The 15,754-nt window shown below is 41.7% G+C and overlaps 2 protein-coding genes across 3 annotated transcripts in view; both read right to left on the reverse strand.

Moving 5' to 3' along the window:
- Positions 1 to 15,754, reverse strand: part of LOC138922188 (protein phosphatase 1L-like) — a 62,449-nt gene that overhangs the window by 24,755 nt on the left and 21,940 nt on the right. Inside the window, exon 2 of the mRNA XM_070259032.1 lies at positions 9,864 to 9,938. Coding sequence (XP_070115133.1) covers positions 9,864 to 9,938 — 75 coding nt within the window. The remainder of the gene's footprint in view (positions 1 to 9,863; positions 9,939 to 15,754) is intronic.
- LOC138922186 (elongation factor G, mitochondrial-like) overlaps positions 1 to 15,754 on the reverse strand; it is a 77,171-nt gene that overhangs the window by 13,073 nt on the left and 48,344 nt on the right. The gene's annotated exons all lie outside the window — the stretch shown is intronic.

Raw genomic sequence — 15,754 nt, forward strand, 5'->3', positions numbered from 1 at the left:
GAAAACTGAGGAAGGTGGAGCATTCCCTAACACATTCTATGAAGCCAACATCACCCTGATCCCAAAACCTAACAAGGACAACACAAAGAAGGAAAACTACATGCCAATATCACTGGTGAACATAGATGCAAGAATCCTCGACAAAAGTTTGGCAAACCAAATACAGCAATACATTAAAAAGATTATAGACCATCATCAAGTGGGATTTATACCAGGGACACAGGGATGGTTCAACATCCGCAAGTCAATCAACGTGGTACACTACATTAACAAAATGAGAAACAAAAACCACATGATCATCTCAAGAGATGCAGAGAAAGCATTCGACAAGATCCTACATCCATTTATGACAAAAACTCTCAATAAAATGGGTATAGAAGGAAAGTACCTCAACATAATAAAGGCCATATATGACAAACCCACAGCTAACATCATACTCAATGGGCAAAAACCGAAAGCCATCCCTCTGAGAACGGGACCAAGACAAGGGTGCCCACTCTCACCACTCTTATTCAACATAGTACTGGAGGTTTTGGCCAGAGCAATTCAGCAGGAAAAAGAAATAAAAGGAATCCAAATAGGCAATGAAGAAGTGAAACTCTCGCTGTTTGCAGACGACATGATCTTACATATAGAAAACCCCAAAGAATCCATGGGAAAACTATTAGAAGTAATCAACAGCTACAGCAAGTTGCAGGATACAAAATCAACATTCATAAATCAGTAGCATTTCTATACTCCAACAACGAAATAACAGAAAAGGAACGCAAGAACTCAATCCCATTCACAATAGCAACAAAAAGAATAAAATACTTTGGCGTAAATGTAACCAAGGAAGTGAAAGACCTATACAACGAAAACTACAAGGCTTCCCTGAAAGAAATGAATGACGACATAAAGAAATGGAAAGACATTCCATGTGCATGGATTGGAAGAATAAACATAGTTAAAATGTCCATACTACCTAAAGCAATCTACAGATTCAATGCTATCCCAATCAGAATCCCAATGACATTCTTTACAGAAATTGAACAAAGAATCCTAAAATTCATATGGGGCAACAAAAGACCCTGAATTGCTAAAGCAATCCTGAGAAAGAAGAACAAAGCTGGAGGCATCACAATCCCTGACTTCAAAGCACACTACAAAGCTACAGTAGTCAAAACAGCATGGTACTGGTGCAAAAAACAGGTGCACAGATCAATGGAGTAGAATTGAAAGCCCAGAAATAGAACCACACATCTATGGACAACTAACCTTTGACAAAGGAACTGAGGGCCTACAAGGGAGAAAGAAAGTCTCTTCAACAAACGGTGCTGGGAAAACTGGACAGCCACATGTGAAAGAAGGAAAATTGGCCATTCTTCTTCACCGTTCCCAAAAATAAACTCAAAATGGATCAAAGACCTAAAGATTACACCTGAAACACTAAGTCTTCTAGAAGAGAATATAGGCAGTACACTCTTTGACATCAGTATCAAAAGGATCTTTTCAGACACCATAACTCCTCAGACGAGGGAAACAATAGAAAGAATAAACAAATGGGACTTCATCAGACTAAAGAGCTTCTTCAAGGCAAGGGAAACCTGGATTGAAAAAAACAAACAGCCCACGAGTTGGGAAAAAATATTTACAAGTTATTTATCTGACAAAGGGTTAATCTCCATAATATATAAAGAACTCAAACAGCTCAACAACAAAAAATCAAACAACCCAATCAAAACATGGGCAGGGGACATGAACAGACATTTCTCCAAAGAAGATATATGGATGGCCAATAGACACATGAAAAGATGCTCACCATCACTAGTCATCAGGGAAATGCAAATCAAAACTACACTAAGATATCATCTTACACCTGTTAGAATGGCAAAAATAACCAACACAAAAAGTGATGAATGTTGGAGAGGTCGCGGAGAAAAGGGAACTCTCATACACTGCGGGTGGGAATGCAAACTAGTGCAGCCACTATGGAAAACAGTATGGAGATTTCTCAAAAAGGTAAAAATATAAATACCTTACGACCCAGACATCCCACTACTGGGTATCTATCCAAAGAACTTGAAATCAGCAATTCCAAAAGCACCATGCACCCCTATGTTCATCGCAGCATTATTTACAATAGGCAAGATGTGGAAGCAACCTAAACATCCATCAACCTCATAGATGATTGGATAAAGAAGATTATGGTATACATACACAATGGAATACTACTCAGCGATAAAAAAGATAAAATCGTCTCGTTCACAACAACATGGATGGACCTTGAAGGTATTATGTTAAGTGAAATAAGCCAGATAGAGAAAGTCAAACTCTGTATGACTCCACTCATACGTGGAAGTGAACATAGAGACAAAGAGAACTGATTGGTGATTACCAAGGGAAGGGGGGTGGGGAGAGGGCGCAAAGGGTGAAGCGGAGCACCTACAACATGACTAACAATAATGCACAACTGAAATTTCACAAGGTTGTAAACTATCATCATCTTAATAAAAAGTAAAAAAAAAAAAGAAAAAAAAGAAGTGCTTCAGGGAGAACGAAAATGATATAGGTCAGAAACTCGACTCTATATAAAGTAAAGAAGAGCATTGGTGAAGGAATCAATGAAGGTAGATAAATCTTTTCTTTTTCTTATTCTTAATTGACCTAATAGGTAAAAGTTTGTTCAAATTAATAGTAATGATGTGATTACAGCATAGGCATGAGTGAAATGAACGACAACAATTTTATAAGGAATGCAGGAGCGGAATTGCCAATATCCTGTTACATGGGACTTGCACGACCCATGGAGTAGTATAGCGTTATTTCAAAGTGGACCTAGGTTAGTTGCAAACATACAGTGCAAAGTCTAAGACGAACACTAAAAACGTTTTAGAAAGAACTATAATTGATACTCTAAGAAAGGAGACAAAATGAAATAAAATTAAATGTTCAGTTTAAAGCAGAGAAAGAGAAAAGAAGGAAGTAGAAAGCCATTACAAACGTGACAGATATTAATTCAAATGCAGCAATAACCAGACTAAATGTGAATGGTCTGAGTACACCATTATGAGATGGAGACTGTCAGAGAACACAAAATAAACTATATGTTCCCTATAAGAAACCCACTTTAAGGATATACACAAATTACAAGTAAAGGGATAGACAAAGATATATCCTGCTAACACAAATTAAAAGAAACCTCGAATACCTATATTATTTCAGACAAAGCAGACATTAGGACAAGAAAAATGATCAGGGATAAGGTATTCCATAATAACAAAGGTGTCAATACTCCAACACGTAATAATCCTTACTATCTACGTACCTAACAACAGAGCATCAAAGCGTGTGAGACAAAAACTGATAGAACTGCAAGGAGAAATAGACAAATCCGCCATCATAGATGGAGACTTCAGCATCACTCTGTTAGCAATGAACAGATCCAGCAGGCAGAAAATCAGTAACAACACAGTTGACCTCAACAGCACCATCAATCAACCAGATTTCAGTGTTATCTATAGAGTCACAAAGACCCCAAATAACAGCTAAGGCAATCCTGAGAAAGAAGAACAAATCTGGAGGCATCACGCTTCCTTATTTGAAACTATACCACAAAGCTATGGTAATCAAAACAGTATAATACCCGCATTAAAACACACCCAGAAAACAACAGAACAGAATCAAGAGCCCTCAGCGAAACCCATGCATATATGGTAAACTAATCCTTCACAAGGAAACCAAGAATACTCTATGGGGAAAGAATAATTTCTTCTGTCAGTGGTGTTGTGAAAACTGGCTAACCGCAGACAAAAGAAGGAAATTGGACCCCCAGCTTAGACCACTCCCAAAAATTAACTCCAAATGGATGAAAGACTTAAATGTAGGACTTGAAACCATAAAGTTCCTAAAAGAAAACATAAGAGAAAAGCTCCTTCACATCGGTCACGGCAATGACGTTTTGGATATGACCCCAAAAGGAAAGACAAGAAAAGCAAAAATAAACAAATGAGACTACAACTATCTAAAAACTTACACACAGCAAAATAAATAATCAACAAAATGAAAAGGCAGCTTGTAAAATGGGAGAAAATATTTGCAAGTCATCTTCTGACTTTATAAATAACTCATACTACTCAATAACAAGAAAACAAAAACAAAACAATCTGAGTAAGAAATGGATAGAAGGGCTTAACAGATGTTTTTCCAAAGAAGACGTACAAACGTCCAACAGGTACATGAAAAGATGCTCAACATCATTACTCGTTAGGGCAATGTGAATCAAAACCACAATGAAATAATACCTCACACCTGTTAGAATGGCTATAGTTGAAAACTGGTGTGGACAAGGATGTGGAGAAAAGGAGATCCTTTTGCACTGCTGCTAGGAATATATATTAGTACAGCCATGATGGAAAACAGTTTAGAAGTTCCTCAAAACATTAGAAGGAGTTACCCAGTTTCCCAGTACCATTTGTTCATGAGAATATGCTTTCCGCCATTATGTGTTCTTGGCTCCATTATCAAAAATTACATGACCTCACATGCAGAGGTTTATTTCTAGGCTACCTATTCTGCTCCCTTGTTCTCTAGGCCCATTTTGTGCCACTATCCCATTGGCATAATTTACTATAGCTTTGTAATATAGTTTGAAGTCAGCAAGTGTGATGCCTCCAGATTTATTCCTTCTCAAAATTGCTTTGGCTGTTTGGGGTCTTTTGTGGTCCCATCCAATTTTAGAATTGTTTTTTCTGTATCTATGAAAAGTGCCATTGAAATTTTGATAGGGATTGCACTGAATCTGGAGATGGCTTTGGGATTGTGGACATTTTAATAGTATTCATTCTTCCAGTCCATGAACACAGGATATCTCCCCACGTGTTTCTATCTTTTTCAATTTCTTTCACCAAAGTCTGGTAGTTTTCATTGTACAGTTCTTTCACTTCCTTGCTTAAATGTATTCCTAAAAATTTTATTGTTTTTGATGCTACTGTGAATGGGAAAAGGATAGTCTTTTCAATGAATAGTGGTGGAAATGTTGCATACTCATAGGCAGAAAAATGAAATAGGACCCCTAAATTGCACCACTCACAATATTACCTCAAAGTGGATTAGAGACTTAACCCTAAGTCCTGAGATCCTAAAACTCCTGGGAGAATACATGAAGAAGCTCCTGACTCAGGTCTTGGCAATTGCGTTTTGGATATGACATCGATAGCACAAGCTACAAAAGCAAAATCAACAATTGGAACTATAAAGCTATATAGCTGTAAACTATAACTATAAAGCTTCTTCACAGCATAATCACAATCAAGAAAATGTAAAAACAACGTACGGAATGGAGAAACAATTCACAGACTGTAGAGTGGAGAAGGGGTTAGTACCCGAAATATAAAAGGAACTCATACATCTCAACAGCAAAAAAACCAAAATAATCCGATTTAAATATGGGCAGAGGATCTGAATAGATATTTTTCCAAAGAAGAAATCCTAATGGCCAACAGGTACATTAAAAAAATACTCAACATCGCTAGTCACTAGGGAAATGCAAATCAAAACAACGTTGAGCTATCACCTCACACCTGTTCAAATAGTTGTCATCAAGAAGACAAGTGGAAAGTGTTGGCCACATTGTGGAGAATAAAGAAGCTTTGTGCACTGTTGGTGAGGATGTTGATTGGTTCAAATACTATAGAAAATAATACGGAGAATCCTCAAAAACTAAAAGTTGAACTACCGTATGCTCCAGTAATCCCACTTCCTGTTATACATCCAAAGGAAGCGAAAACAGGATATGGAAAAGATATCTGCAGGCACATGTTTATTGCAGCGAGTAATATAGCCAAGCTATGGAAACAACCCAAGTGTCCATCAATGGATGAATGGATAAAGCAATGAGGTGTATGCACACACAAGGGAATATTATTCAGCCATGAGAAAGAAGGCTATCCTGCTAATTGCAACAACATGGGTGGACTTTGAGGGCATTCTACTTAGTGAGATAAGCCACATAGAGAAAGACAAATATCGTATGACATCATCATATATGGAATCTCACATGTTGAATTCATAGAAACAGAGAGTAGAATGGTGGCTACCAGGGGCAGAGGGGTGGGGGAATTGGGGAGATGTTGTTAAAGGGTAAAAACGTGCAACTAGAAAAGGAATAAGTTCTCAAGATCCAGTGCATAGCACAGTGATTACAGGCAAAAACACTAGATTATATACTTCAAAATTCTTAAGAGATCTGTTCTTAAATGTTCTCACCACAAAAGAAGTTATAATCATGTGATGTGATAGAAGTGTTATCTACAGCTATGATGGTAATCACATGAAATATATAAATGGATCAATCAACACACTGGACACCTTTAAGAAATTGCAAGCAGAACTACCGTGTAATCCAGCAAACCCATTCTGGGTATATATCCGAAGGAAACGAAATCAGAATCTTGAAGAGATTTCTGCACTCGCATGTTCACTGCAGCATTCTTCCCAATAGCCAAGACCTGGAAACATACGAAGTGTCCAGCAACACATGAATGAGAAAGACCATGAGGTATATACAGAAAAGGAAATATTATACAGCCATAAAAAAAGAAGGAAATCCTACCATTTGTGACAAGGAAGGATTTGGAGGGCATTATGCTGGGTGAAATAAGTCAGACAGAGAAAGACCAATACTGTAAAATCTCATTTATATGTGTAATCTAAAAGAGCCAAACTCGGAGAAACAGAGAACAGAATGGTTTTTGCCAGGGGCTGGTGGTGGGAGTCTAACAGCTAGATCTGAAGTTAGCATGAGGGAAGCCAGCTTAGGAAAGGAAACAATTCTGTAACCAGGACCCTGACTCACTAGTCTCTGGGAATACCTTCTCGCCTGCACGCAGCCTACGTGATTAAGCACCTCTCCCTGGTGCAAAATACATCACCTGCTCATTCTGAGACTCTTGCTTATGTACATCCTCCAGCTGTGACAAGACAACTTTGTTCTCTGAGTTCCCCAGGAACATGACAACCTCCAGAAAGAAAAATCCTGCACTGCTACCCATCATGAATGACAGACCAAAGAGATAACTCGGCGCCTTGCAGTTTGTCACACCGGATGGTCGACATCCCTAAACCCTCTCTTTCCCTGCCCATCTCCCCTCCATAAACTGCCTCAAGGTTCTGTAGGATTGGAAGGTGGTTCTTTCGGACACTAGTCCGCCATCTTCCGATTATGCTAGCTAACTGCATAAATTTTCCTTTCTCAGCCACAGGCCTGTGTGCAATTGACTGGCATGAGATTGTGGTGAGCAGAAGGCGCCCCTTTTGCTTAGTTACAGAGGAAATGAGGAGATGTTGGTCAAAGGCTACAAATTTCCACTTACATGATGAGTAAGCTCTAGTGAATCTAATGGACAGGATGGTGACTATAGTTAACACACTATATTGTATACTTGAAAGTTGCTAAGGGAGTAGCTCTGAAATGTTCTCCCCACAAATAAATGGTAATTATGGGAGGTGATGGAGGTGTTAACTAACCTTATCATTTCACAGTGGTAATCATTTCACAATATACATGTGTATCAAATCATCGCATTGTACACCTTAAACTCAAACAATGTTATATTACATCAACTATATGTCAATAAAACTGTGAAGTAAAAAGAATTTCAAGATGACAACAATGGAGCAGGAAATCAAGGAAGGGCTTTTCTGCACGAAGGACCTTGTGTGACAGCACAGGTGTCACACCTGTGAATCTGGCAAAAACGCATCTAAAATCTGAGCACTTGTCGCCATCTCCACTGCTGACAACCTGGCCTGTGCTCCCACCAGGGTTACTACTGGTGCCCCAATGGTCATCAAGATCAAATGCAACCAGCCACCGTCCCACGAAAACTAACGACATTTAGCAAATGCTGAAATATGTGTACACATATGTATAAAACATGTTAGTTTATAATACATACCTGAAAATCACATATTATCTTATTAGAATTAGATGTAATGTAAAATGAAATTGGGAAATACCCCAGGCTGAAAGCAGAAGTGTCCTGGTGCAAAGAGACCACAGATCTGTACGCAGTTCCCATGACGGGATGACTGTGTGCAGCAAGTGGAAACTGTCCAGGGAGCTCTCAGCGAAAACTCCTGATCCAGATGGAGACGCGCCGAGTACAAGGCCGCACCCCTTGCCCACGGCCGCCGTGAGAAAGGAACTGAAATCTGCGAGAGAGACGCAGAAACATACTTTCTGATTTACACAATAAACAACAAGAAAACAAAGGAGTGAGCAAGGAAGAAGCTACAGATAAAAATATCAATTCTGCTGGGAAAGACGTTTATAATAAAAATAAGGTATAGATATCTTACTTTTACCTTTTGAATGGACATACACAAACTTAAAGAAGATGTCTTCAGATTTTACATTTTTAAAGGAGAAAATCTGTTTGCAATGAATGTATCTAATTTACAAAACTGTCATTGTCTTAGGTCTTTAATATGATGAAGCTTTAAGTTGAGTATATTTCATGTTAAATGCTTTAAGCAGCATGCAATGCTGTTATTTTAAAAATCACCATTGTGCTTGGATTGTCGAAAACTGATTCATGATATATTCTTATGAGATTCTTACCAACAATTTGGTCGGGGCCTGGATTCATTATTGTTGTTTAACAATACTGGCCACATTGGAATCCTGCAAAAATGTTTCAACGAGCTCATATTTAAAAATATTTAAGATTGTAGCTCTGTTATGAGAAAATGCCAATCATGGTAATATTCTCATTTGAAAGCAAGATAAGCAAAGAAGTGTATTTTAAATATATTATACATAATTTGTCTTCCTTTAAAGCCAGGAAAGTAAAACTGTAATAACTCCTCACTCTGATATACTTAAAATATTGAAACAATGTGTATTAATACGTCATCTTTACCTTTGCAATATTTTTTCAGCTACTTTCTCGTTACAGGAAAAATTAGCCATCAACAATTCATGTAGTGCGTGTGTATCTGTACACTTTTTCCCTTTCGCCCAGCAATTCTGTAGTCTCCAGACGTGTCCTGTGTTCCCAGCTCCTTCCCCGGGAAGGCCCGACATCTCGCACATCCTTTCACGAGGGCACCTGTGTGTCTGAATCTGTGCACGATTCCTCCCACAAACCCCGCGAGCCTGTGACACAGCACAGCGGGCTGTGATTGCCCCATGAGCCCCGTAAAGGACGATCCTGTGCACAAGAGGCCTCAGGAACACACGCCCTGAGGGAGTAGAGAACAAGCCCCGGGAACAGTCCAGACCATGCAGCTCTGTGCGCACAACCAAAGGAGAAGGTCAGAGGAGACACCCAGGCCCCTGCTGGGCCGGCAGCGGGCAGGGAGCATCCTCCTCCCCAGGGAGCGGCACATCGATCCTGGGGACAGGAAGCTCTTGTCTCACTGCGGCCAGGAACCAGCATCCATGGGCAGCACACCCAGCACCACACCCTGGTCTCTGGGGCCCCGGTCAGAACAAGGCGGCGGTGTGAGCCCTGTGCCCCCGGCCGGGGAGCAAGCTGGCTACCGCTAAGCAGGGACTCCTAAGCCGAGGCACAGCAGCTCAGTGGTCACACTGTTCAGTCCCTTAATTTCTGAAGTTCAAACGGAAATGGGCACAGCATCCCAGGCCTTGATGAGAGTGGATTATGATAACAAGAAGTACAGGTCAAAATGCAACACGCGGTGCGTATTCTCTGTGCTGCCAATGAATGAGGGGAACTTAAAAGAAAAGAAAATGCCCTTCACAAAAGGGTACAAAAGGAAAATAAATAAAATCCTTGTGTAAAAATATAAACAAGTAAAGACAAATCTGTACCCAGAAAACTACCAAATGCTGTGGAAAGCTGGCAAAGAAAACCTACCTAATAGGAGACGTATTTCACTTCCATGATCAGTAGACTCAGTATAATGAAGACGTCAGCTCTTCCCGACTGGACCTATAGAGTCAACACAACCCCAGTCAATGTCCCAGTCAGACACTTTGTAGATATCTACAAACCGTTTCTGCACCTGGAATATCCTGCACAACACTGAAGAGCAAAGTTGAGTAAGCCGCACTTCCCCGTTCCAGGATTTAAAAAGCTACAGCGAGCATGATGCTGGGGTAAGAATGTGCCAGTAGATAAATGGAAAAGAACACAGAGTCCATAGATAGACTCACAAACATGGTCAACTGATCTTTGTCCAAAGATCAAAGGCAATTTGATGGAGAAAAGTTAGTCTTTTAAACAAATGGTGATGCCACAATCGGGTGACCTTATGGAAAACAATTAACAAAGACACAAACTTTCCACATGACACAAATATTCACCAAAATTGTTCATGGATGTAAATGTAAACTAAAAAGCTATTAAAATTCTAGAAATAGCAAAGGAGAAGATATGACCTCGGTTTTCATGAGGACCTTTTATCCTCAACATTGAAAGAATGAGTCTTCAAAGAAAAATCAAGTTAAGGTGGACTTTGTTAGAATTAAAATTTTCTACTCTGTGACAATACTGTTAAGAGAAGAAAAAGACCAACTCTAGACTGTGAGAAATCTTTGCAAGAAGCATATCTAAGAAAAGGCTGTATTAAAAGGTACAAAGCATCATAAATTCAACAATAAGAAAACAAACATTCCAATTAAAAATGGGTAAAGATCTGAAAAAACACCTCACTAATGAAGATATAAGCATAAATTAAGCATGCAAGAACACGCTCAAAATCACTTATCATTAGAGAGAAGAAAACTGAAACAAAGTGAGACAACCTTTACACACAAATAGACGATATCAATTCATGGCTGGGGGGCAGGACAGCACAGACTCTCCGTCATCATCGCTGCTGCCCATGCCGAGTGGTGCAGCCGCTGTGGAAGACACTTGGGTACTTTGTTACAAAGCTAAACATCATCTTAACTCGTGATCCCTCAACCATCTTCCTAGGTATTTACACACTGTTTTCAAATAGAACGTCAACAAAAAAGCCAGCACACATATGTACATTGCACCTTATTTATAGGGGCAGGGAACTTGAATGAACAAAGATAACCTTCAATAAATGAAAGCACACCCAAATGAGGTACATCCATGCAATGTAATGCAATCAAGTGCCAACACTGAAAGAACTATCAAGATGAACAGACATGGAGGAATCTCAAACTCATCTTTATAACTGAAAGAAGCATCTGTGAAGGCTGGGTAGAGTATGATCTCATTGATATGGCATTCTGCGAACACAAAGCAATCAATTTGATACACAGATCAGCTTCCCAGTGCTGTGCAGGGATGGTGTGGGCGGAGAGGTCAGGAAATCTGTGTGATGCTTTAATGGCGGATACTTGCCTCTCTGCCTTTGACAAAATCCCCAGATTTTTACAGTAGAAAGAGCAAATCTTGACTTACACAAATTAGTAAAATGATTTAGGTGGGTGGATCCTTGGATGGAATGCAAATGAGACTAAAGAGTGTAACTATATTGAGAATGGAAAAAACACACAGCAAGTGGTGGGGGAAGTGGTGTTGACCTAAGGACCTTTGGAAATGACTGGAATCTGTACAACTACAGGAAAAGAAACCAACCAAGCAAAGAGCCCTACTTGATAAAGTTCTTTCTCAACAGTTACTGGTTAATAACTGTGAGGCCCCTATGCATCTAGACCGGGATTGGAGAAAGGACTGAGTGGTCACCAGACAGCAGGAGACAGGGTTCCACTACTGGAGGGGCAGGTTTCGGGGAGGGCAGGGCGCGGGCTGGAGGGCTCCATGTGGCCATGCATTCGAGTGGGAAGCCGTGCTCTGAACTGATGCTGACCTTAATCTAAACATGGCCGTTTCCATATAGACACATTTATAGCAGACAGTGTACACACGGTAAGGTCAGCACACCAGCCTAACTTAAGCATCCTGCCACCGAGAGGGCCAAGAAGCAAGGACACCCCGGAGCAACCAGCACACTGAGCTCACAGAGCCATGTTTTTAATGCAATTGTCTCATACAAGGAGCCAGCGTTCCTTGAGGAAAAGGCTGATATCCAGGCTGAGGCTGAGAATGCACAAGACAATGCTGCAGAGTCCTGCAGAGCTGGAAAGTAAGGCGGTGTTAAACCACCAACCACAAACGGCATTTTTCGATCACTTTCACGTCCTAAGACACATTAAGCATTAAAAATAAAGAAGACACTTATACGATTGCAACCATTTCCCCTTTCACCCCAGGCTGCCATCTGCCAGTCCCCATCACTCATGATTGAAAAGTTCCAATATCTGGCATATTCACTTCACAGTCATGTAGGTTTCCCTTCTCCTTTAATTTGTATCAGAATTTCTCCCCAGAAACAATCCTGAATATGCAACAAATACCCAGCATGCTGTGATTCTGAGCCTTCCAACACCTCAATGAAGAGATACTTTTATAAAGTAAGTCTTCTTAAAACATGACTGAGAAAGTAGAGAATAAACCACGAGGGAACAGCCCAGAAAATAAAGCTTCTGTGCTGACCGTTTAAGAAAAACGTCGCGGGGCCCCGAACGCAGCCCCCTCGTCAGCCATGAGGGCCAGACAGGAGGTGTGTTCTTTCTGAGCAGGAGACCCCAACATGACCGCAGCTGTGTCTCCTCCATCCTCCTGACAAGCGAAGCACCTTCCCCGCTGAGGATGCAGCTCCTGCGGCCTCTGGCAGAACCCGCAGGCACCCCACGCTGCTCACAAATGGAGGTCCATGCGCCCCCTGCCGGACACCGGGGGCAGAGCAAGAGGCTCAGAACTCACAGCTGGAGGTGGATGGGCGCCCCTTCCGGAAATGGTGCTAAATTACTCAAACCCGAGTGCCCTAGTCTCTTTGCGATGGTCCCGAGGACGCTCTGCTGCAGCCAGCGCTGCTCTCTTGCCCAGGACATGCCCCACCCCTTGGAGCCATGGCCTGGAGAACAAGGGAGTCACCAGGCTTTGGAGTCCTTGAAAAAGACCGCCTCGATGCCACGGCACAATGAAAGCACCCATTTCAAGTCCCTAGAATACAGCCACCCATTTTCATCATCAGAGTCTCCACAGGATGTTAGGGTTAGACTCAAAGGACTGCAGCTCTGCTTGTGATCAGACCCTCTTTGATAAACTGCCCTACAGACTTGATCACAGTCACAGAGAACTGAAGCCAAAGATGAGAGCTGAAAATCTGTTGGCTCGTCCTCATTTGTGGTCCTGAATTGTGGTCCAGAGGTGCTTCCGAGGAATCCGCAGCTCTCTGAAGCCCTGGAGGACAGCTGGTCTGCCTGAGAGCTTGTCGGGGAGGGAATCCAGCTGTGTAGCAAGTGCATCCAAAACTGATGAAGTGAGGAAGAATATTCGGGTCCTGACTGTCTCTGTTCGATTGTATTTTTAGGCACAAGAAAGTAATCTGCACTCCTACCAGCTACAAACTATCTGAAAACAAAAGAATGGTAATATATTTAAAATGTGATACATCTTTAATATCAAAAAATTGTTGGGAGAGAATGTGATTTTCGTTTTTTAAATAAACTTATGCACAGGTGGCAAATTATCATGCTCTACACCTGAAACTTATACAATAAGAAAAAATAAATAAATAAACTTAAGAATTACATTTTTAATTTACCCTTTCAGCTCTTCAAGGGCTATTTACTGTTTCCAGATTTGGAAACATATTTTTTCATGGAAAACTTGCTTCAGAACAATTTTTGTTACAGACTTCTTTAAAGTCAAGTCAAGTCATCTGCTGGCCCAAAGATAAATGAAAATATCAGTTATTGGAACATTATATAGATTTGTTTCCTGCATATAGCATCTCAACACAAGCTTTCAAATAGCAAGTGACTCTGCCTATTGATTTTCCTCCAGTCAGAGGGTCAGGACCCAGCTACCTTCAATTTGGGGATTTGTCCTCTTCGACATGTGGATTCGGCTCTGGGCGTGTCCTTAGGTTCCTTCCAGAACGTTGCAAAGGGGAAATGTATGGCACATCCTGAGGCACGTTTTCATGGACTGAGCCTATACATGCAAACAGCACTTCCAGCCCATTTCCTTGCTGAACACTACTTCACATGGGCACAGAGTGAAGAGAGCAAAGAGGCTGGAAAGGAAATATTATTGTGGTACTAGTGGAAAAAGAGAGACTTTGGTCTAGAAGCCTCTTTTGGGGTTGTTTGTTTTATTTGTTTTGTTTTTTGATGAGGAAGATTGTCCCTGAGCTACCATCTGTTGCAAGCTTCCTCTGTTTTGCATGCAAGTCACTGCCACAGCCTGGCTGATGAGAAATGGGTACGTCTGCACCCAGATCTGAGCCCAAGAACCCCCCCGGGCCTCTGAAGTGGAGCACATGAACGTTATTAACCACTATGCCACCAGGCTGGCTATTGCTTTTTCAATATGTTCACAAATGCTATTTTTAGAACAACCAACCAATTTTCTTGTTTGCACACATTTTATTCAGTAAAAAGTGTGACTCAGTGATTACCCAAACTAATCACAGGGAACAAACTGATGGAACAGGACAAGGATGTCACTCATTAAAGTTCATGGCATCACTGGCTCTTTGAAAGGGTGATTCCCATTGATTATCAAAGGGCCATTGTTTTCTAAAATGTCAGAAAGATACGATAATAGCTGTAGTAGCAGGTGTGGGTTGATGTGAGTGCCATCACTCAGTCGCGACGAGACGTCTTATGCATCCAGGATGGTCTGTGTTGCTGTCACTCAGTGTGCGGAGAGGTGGGCAGAGGACTCAATCCCTGTGCTTGGAGCACTTCGCGCTGCCCTGCAGTCTACATGTCCTCCGGTGCATGGACACACAGGTTACATTCTCTACCTTCACAGAAATTAATCCTGACAAAATGTACAAGAGGCTGATAGATATTCCTGAGAAGAAACACTTAATCGGCTTACTTCCAGATGTACAACCACGATGTGAGTGAGAAAGTGGCCAAAGTGGTCCTTTGACTGTGAGGAGGAATTCTCCTTCCAGTCTCCCAGTGCCTGGGGAGCAGCATGCCCCTAATCAGAGCCCCTGAGAAGTCAGCCAAAGTCCCGTTACGGAGAGGACTTGAAACGTAAGTATGTGGGTTTTTCTTACCTTACATTTTCTTTAAGTGTGGACTCTAAAAAAGCCAAGCTCATGGAAACAGAACAGCATGGCGTCTGCCGGGGGCTGGGAGGTGGGGGCAGTGGGGGGATGTAGGACACAGGGTACACACTTTCCTTTAGAAGATGAATAAATTGTGGGATCGACTCGACAGAATGATCACTGCAGTTATCAATACTCTATGATACACTAGAATGTTGATAAGACAGCGGATCTGAAATGTTCCCACCTCACACGCACACAAAGGTAAATATGGGAGGAAAGGGAGGTGTTCACTAAGCTTACTGTTGAATTCATTTCACAATATGTGCGTGTGTCAAAATACGGCCTCGCAGTCCTTAACCTCACCCAACGTTACATGTCAATGATAACACGATAGAGCTGGGGGACGGCACCTCAGGATGGCAGCAGGAGAGCATGAGAGCAAGCACCAGGCTCTCCTGAGCGAGGGGCCTCGTATGACAGCACAGTCACATGCCTGCAGAGCCAGCCCTGGTTCTCCCTGCAAATGCACATCTCAGCCCTGAGCACGTGTCGCCTTCTGCACCGCTCACACCCCGGCCTGAGCTCCCCATGTCACTCCTGTGGCCTCCTGGCTGGCCCTGCTTCTGACTTGGCCCCTGCTCCTGCCTCACAGCACCAGGGCCACAGTAAGTGGGATGGCGCCCCTCCTTAC

This window comes from Equus caballus, unplaced genomic scaffold (genome assembly GCF_041296265.1).
Source record: "Equus caballus isolate H_3958 breed thoroughbred unplaced genomic scaffold, TB-T2T haplotype2-0000564, whole genome shotgun sequence".
Lineage (NCBI taxonomy): Eukaryota > Metazoa > Chordata > Mammalia > Perissodactyla > Equidae > Equus > Equus caballus.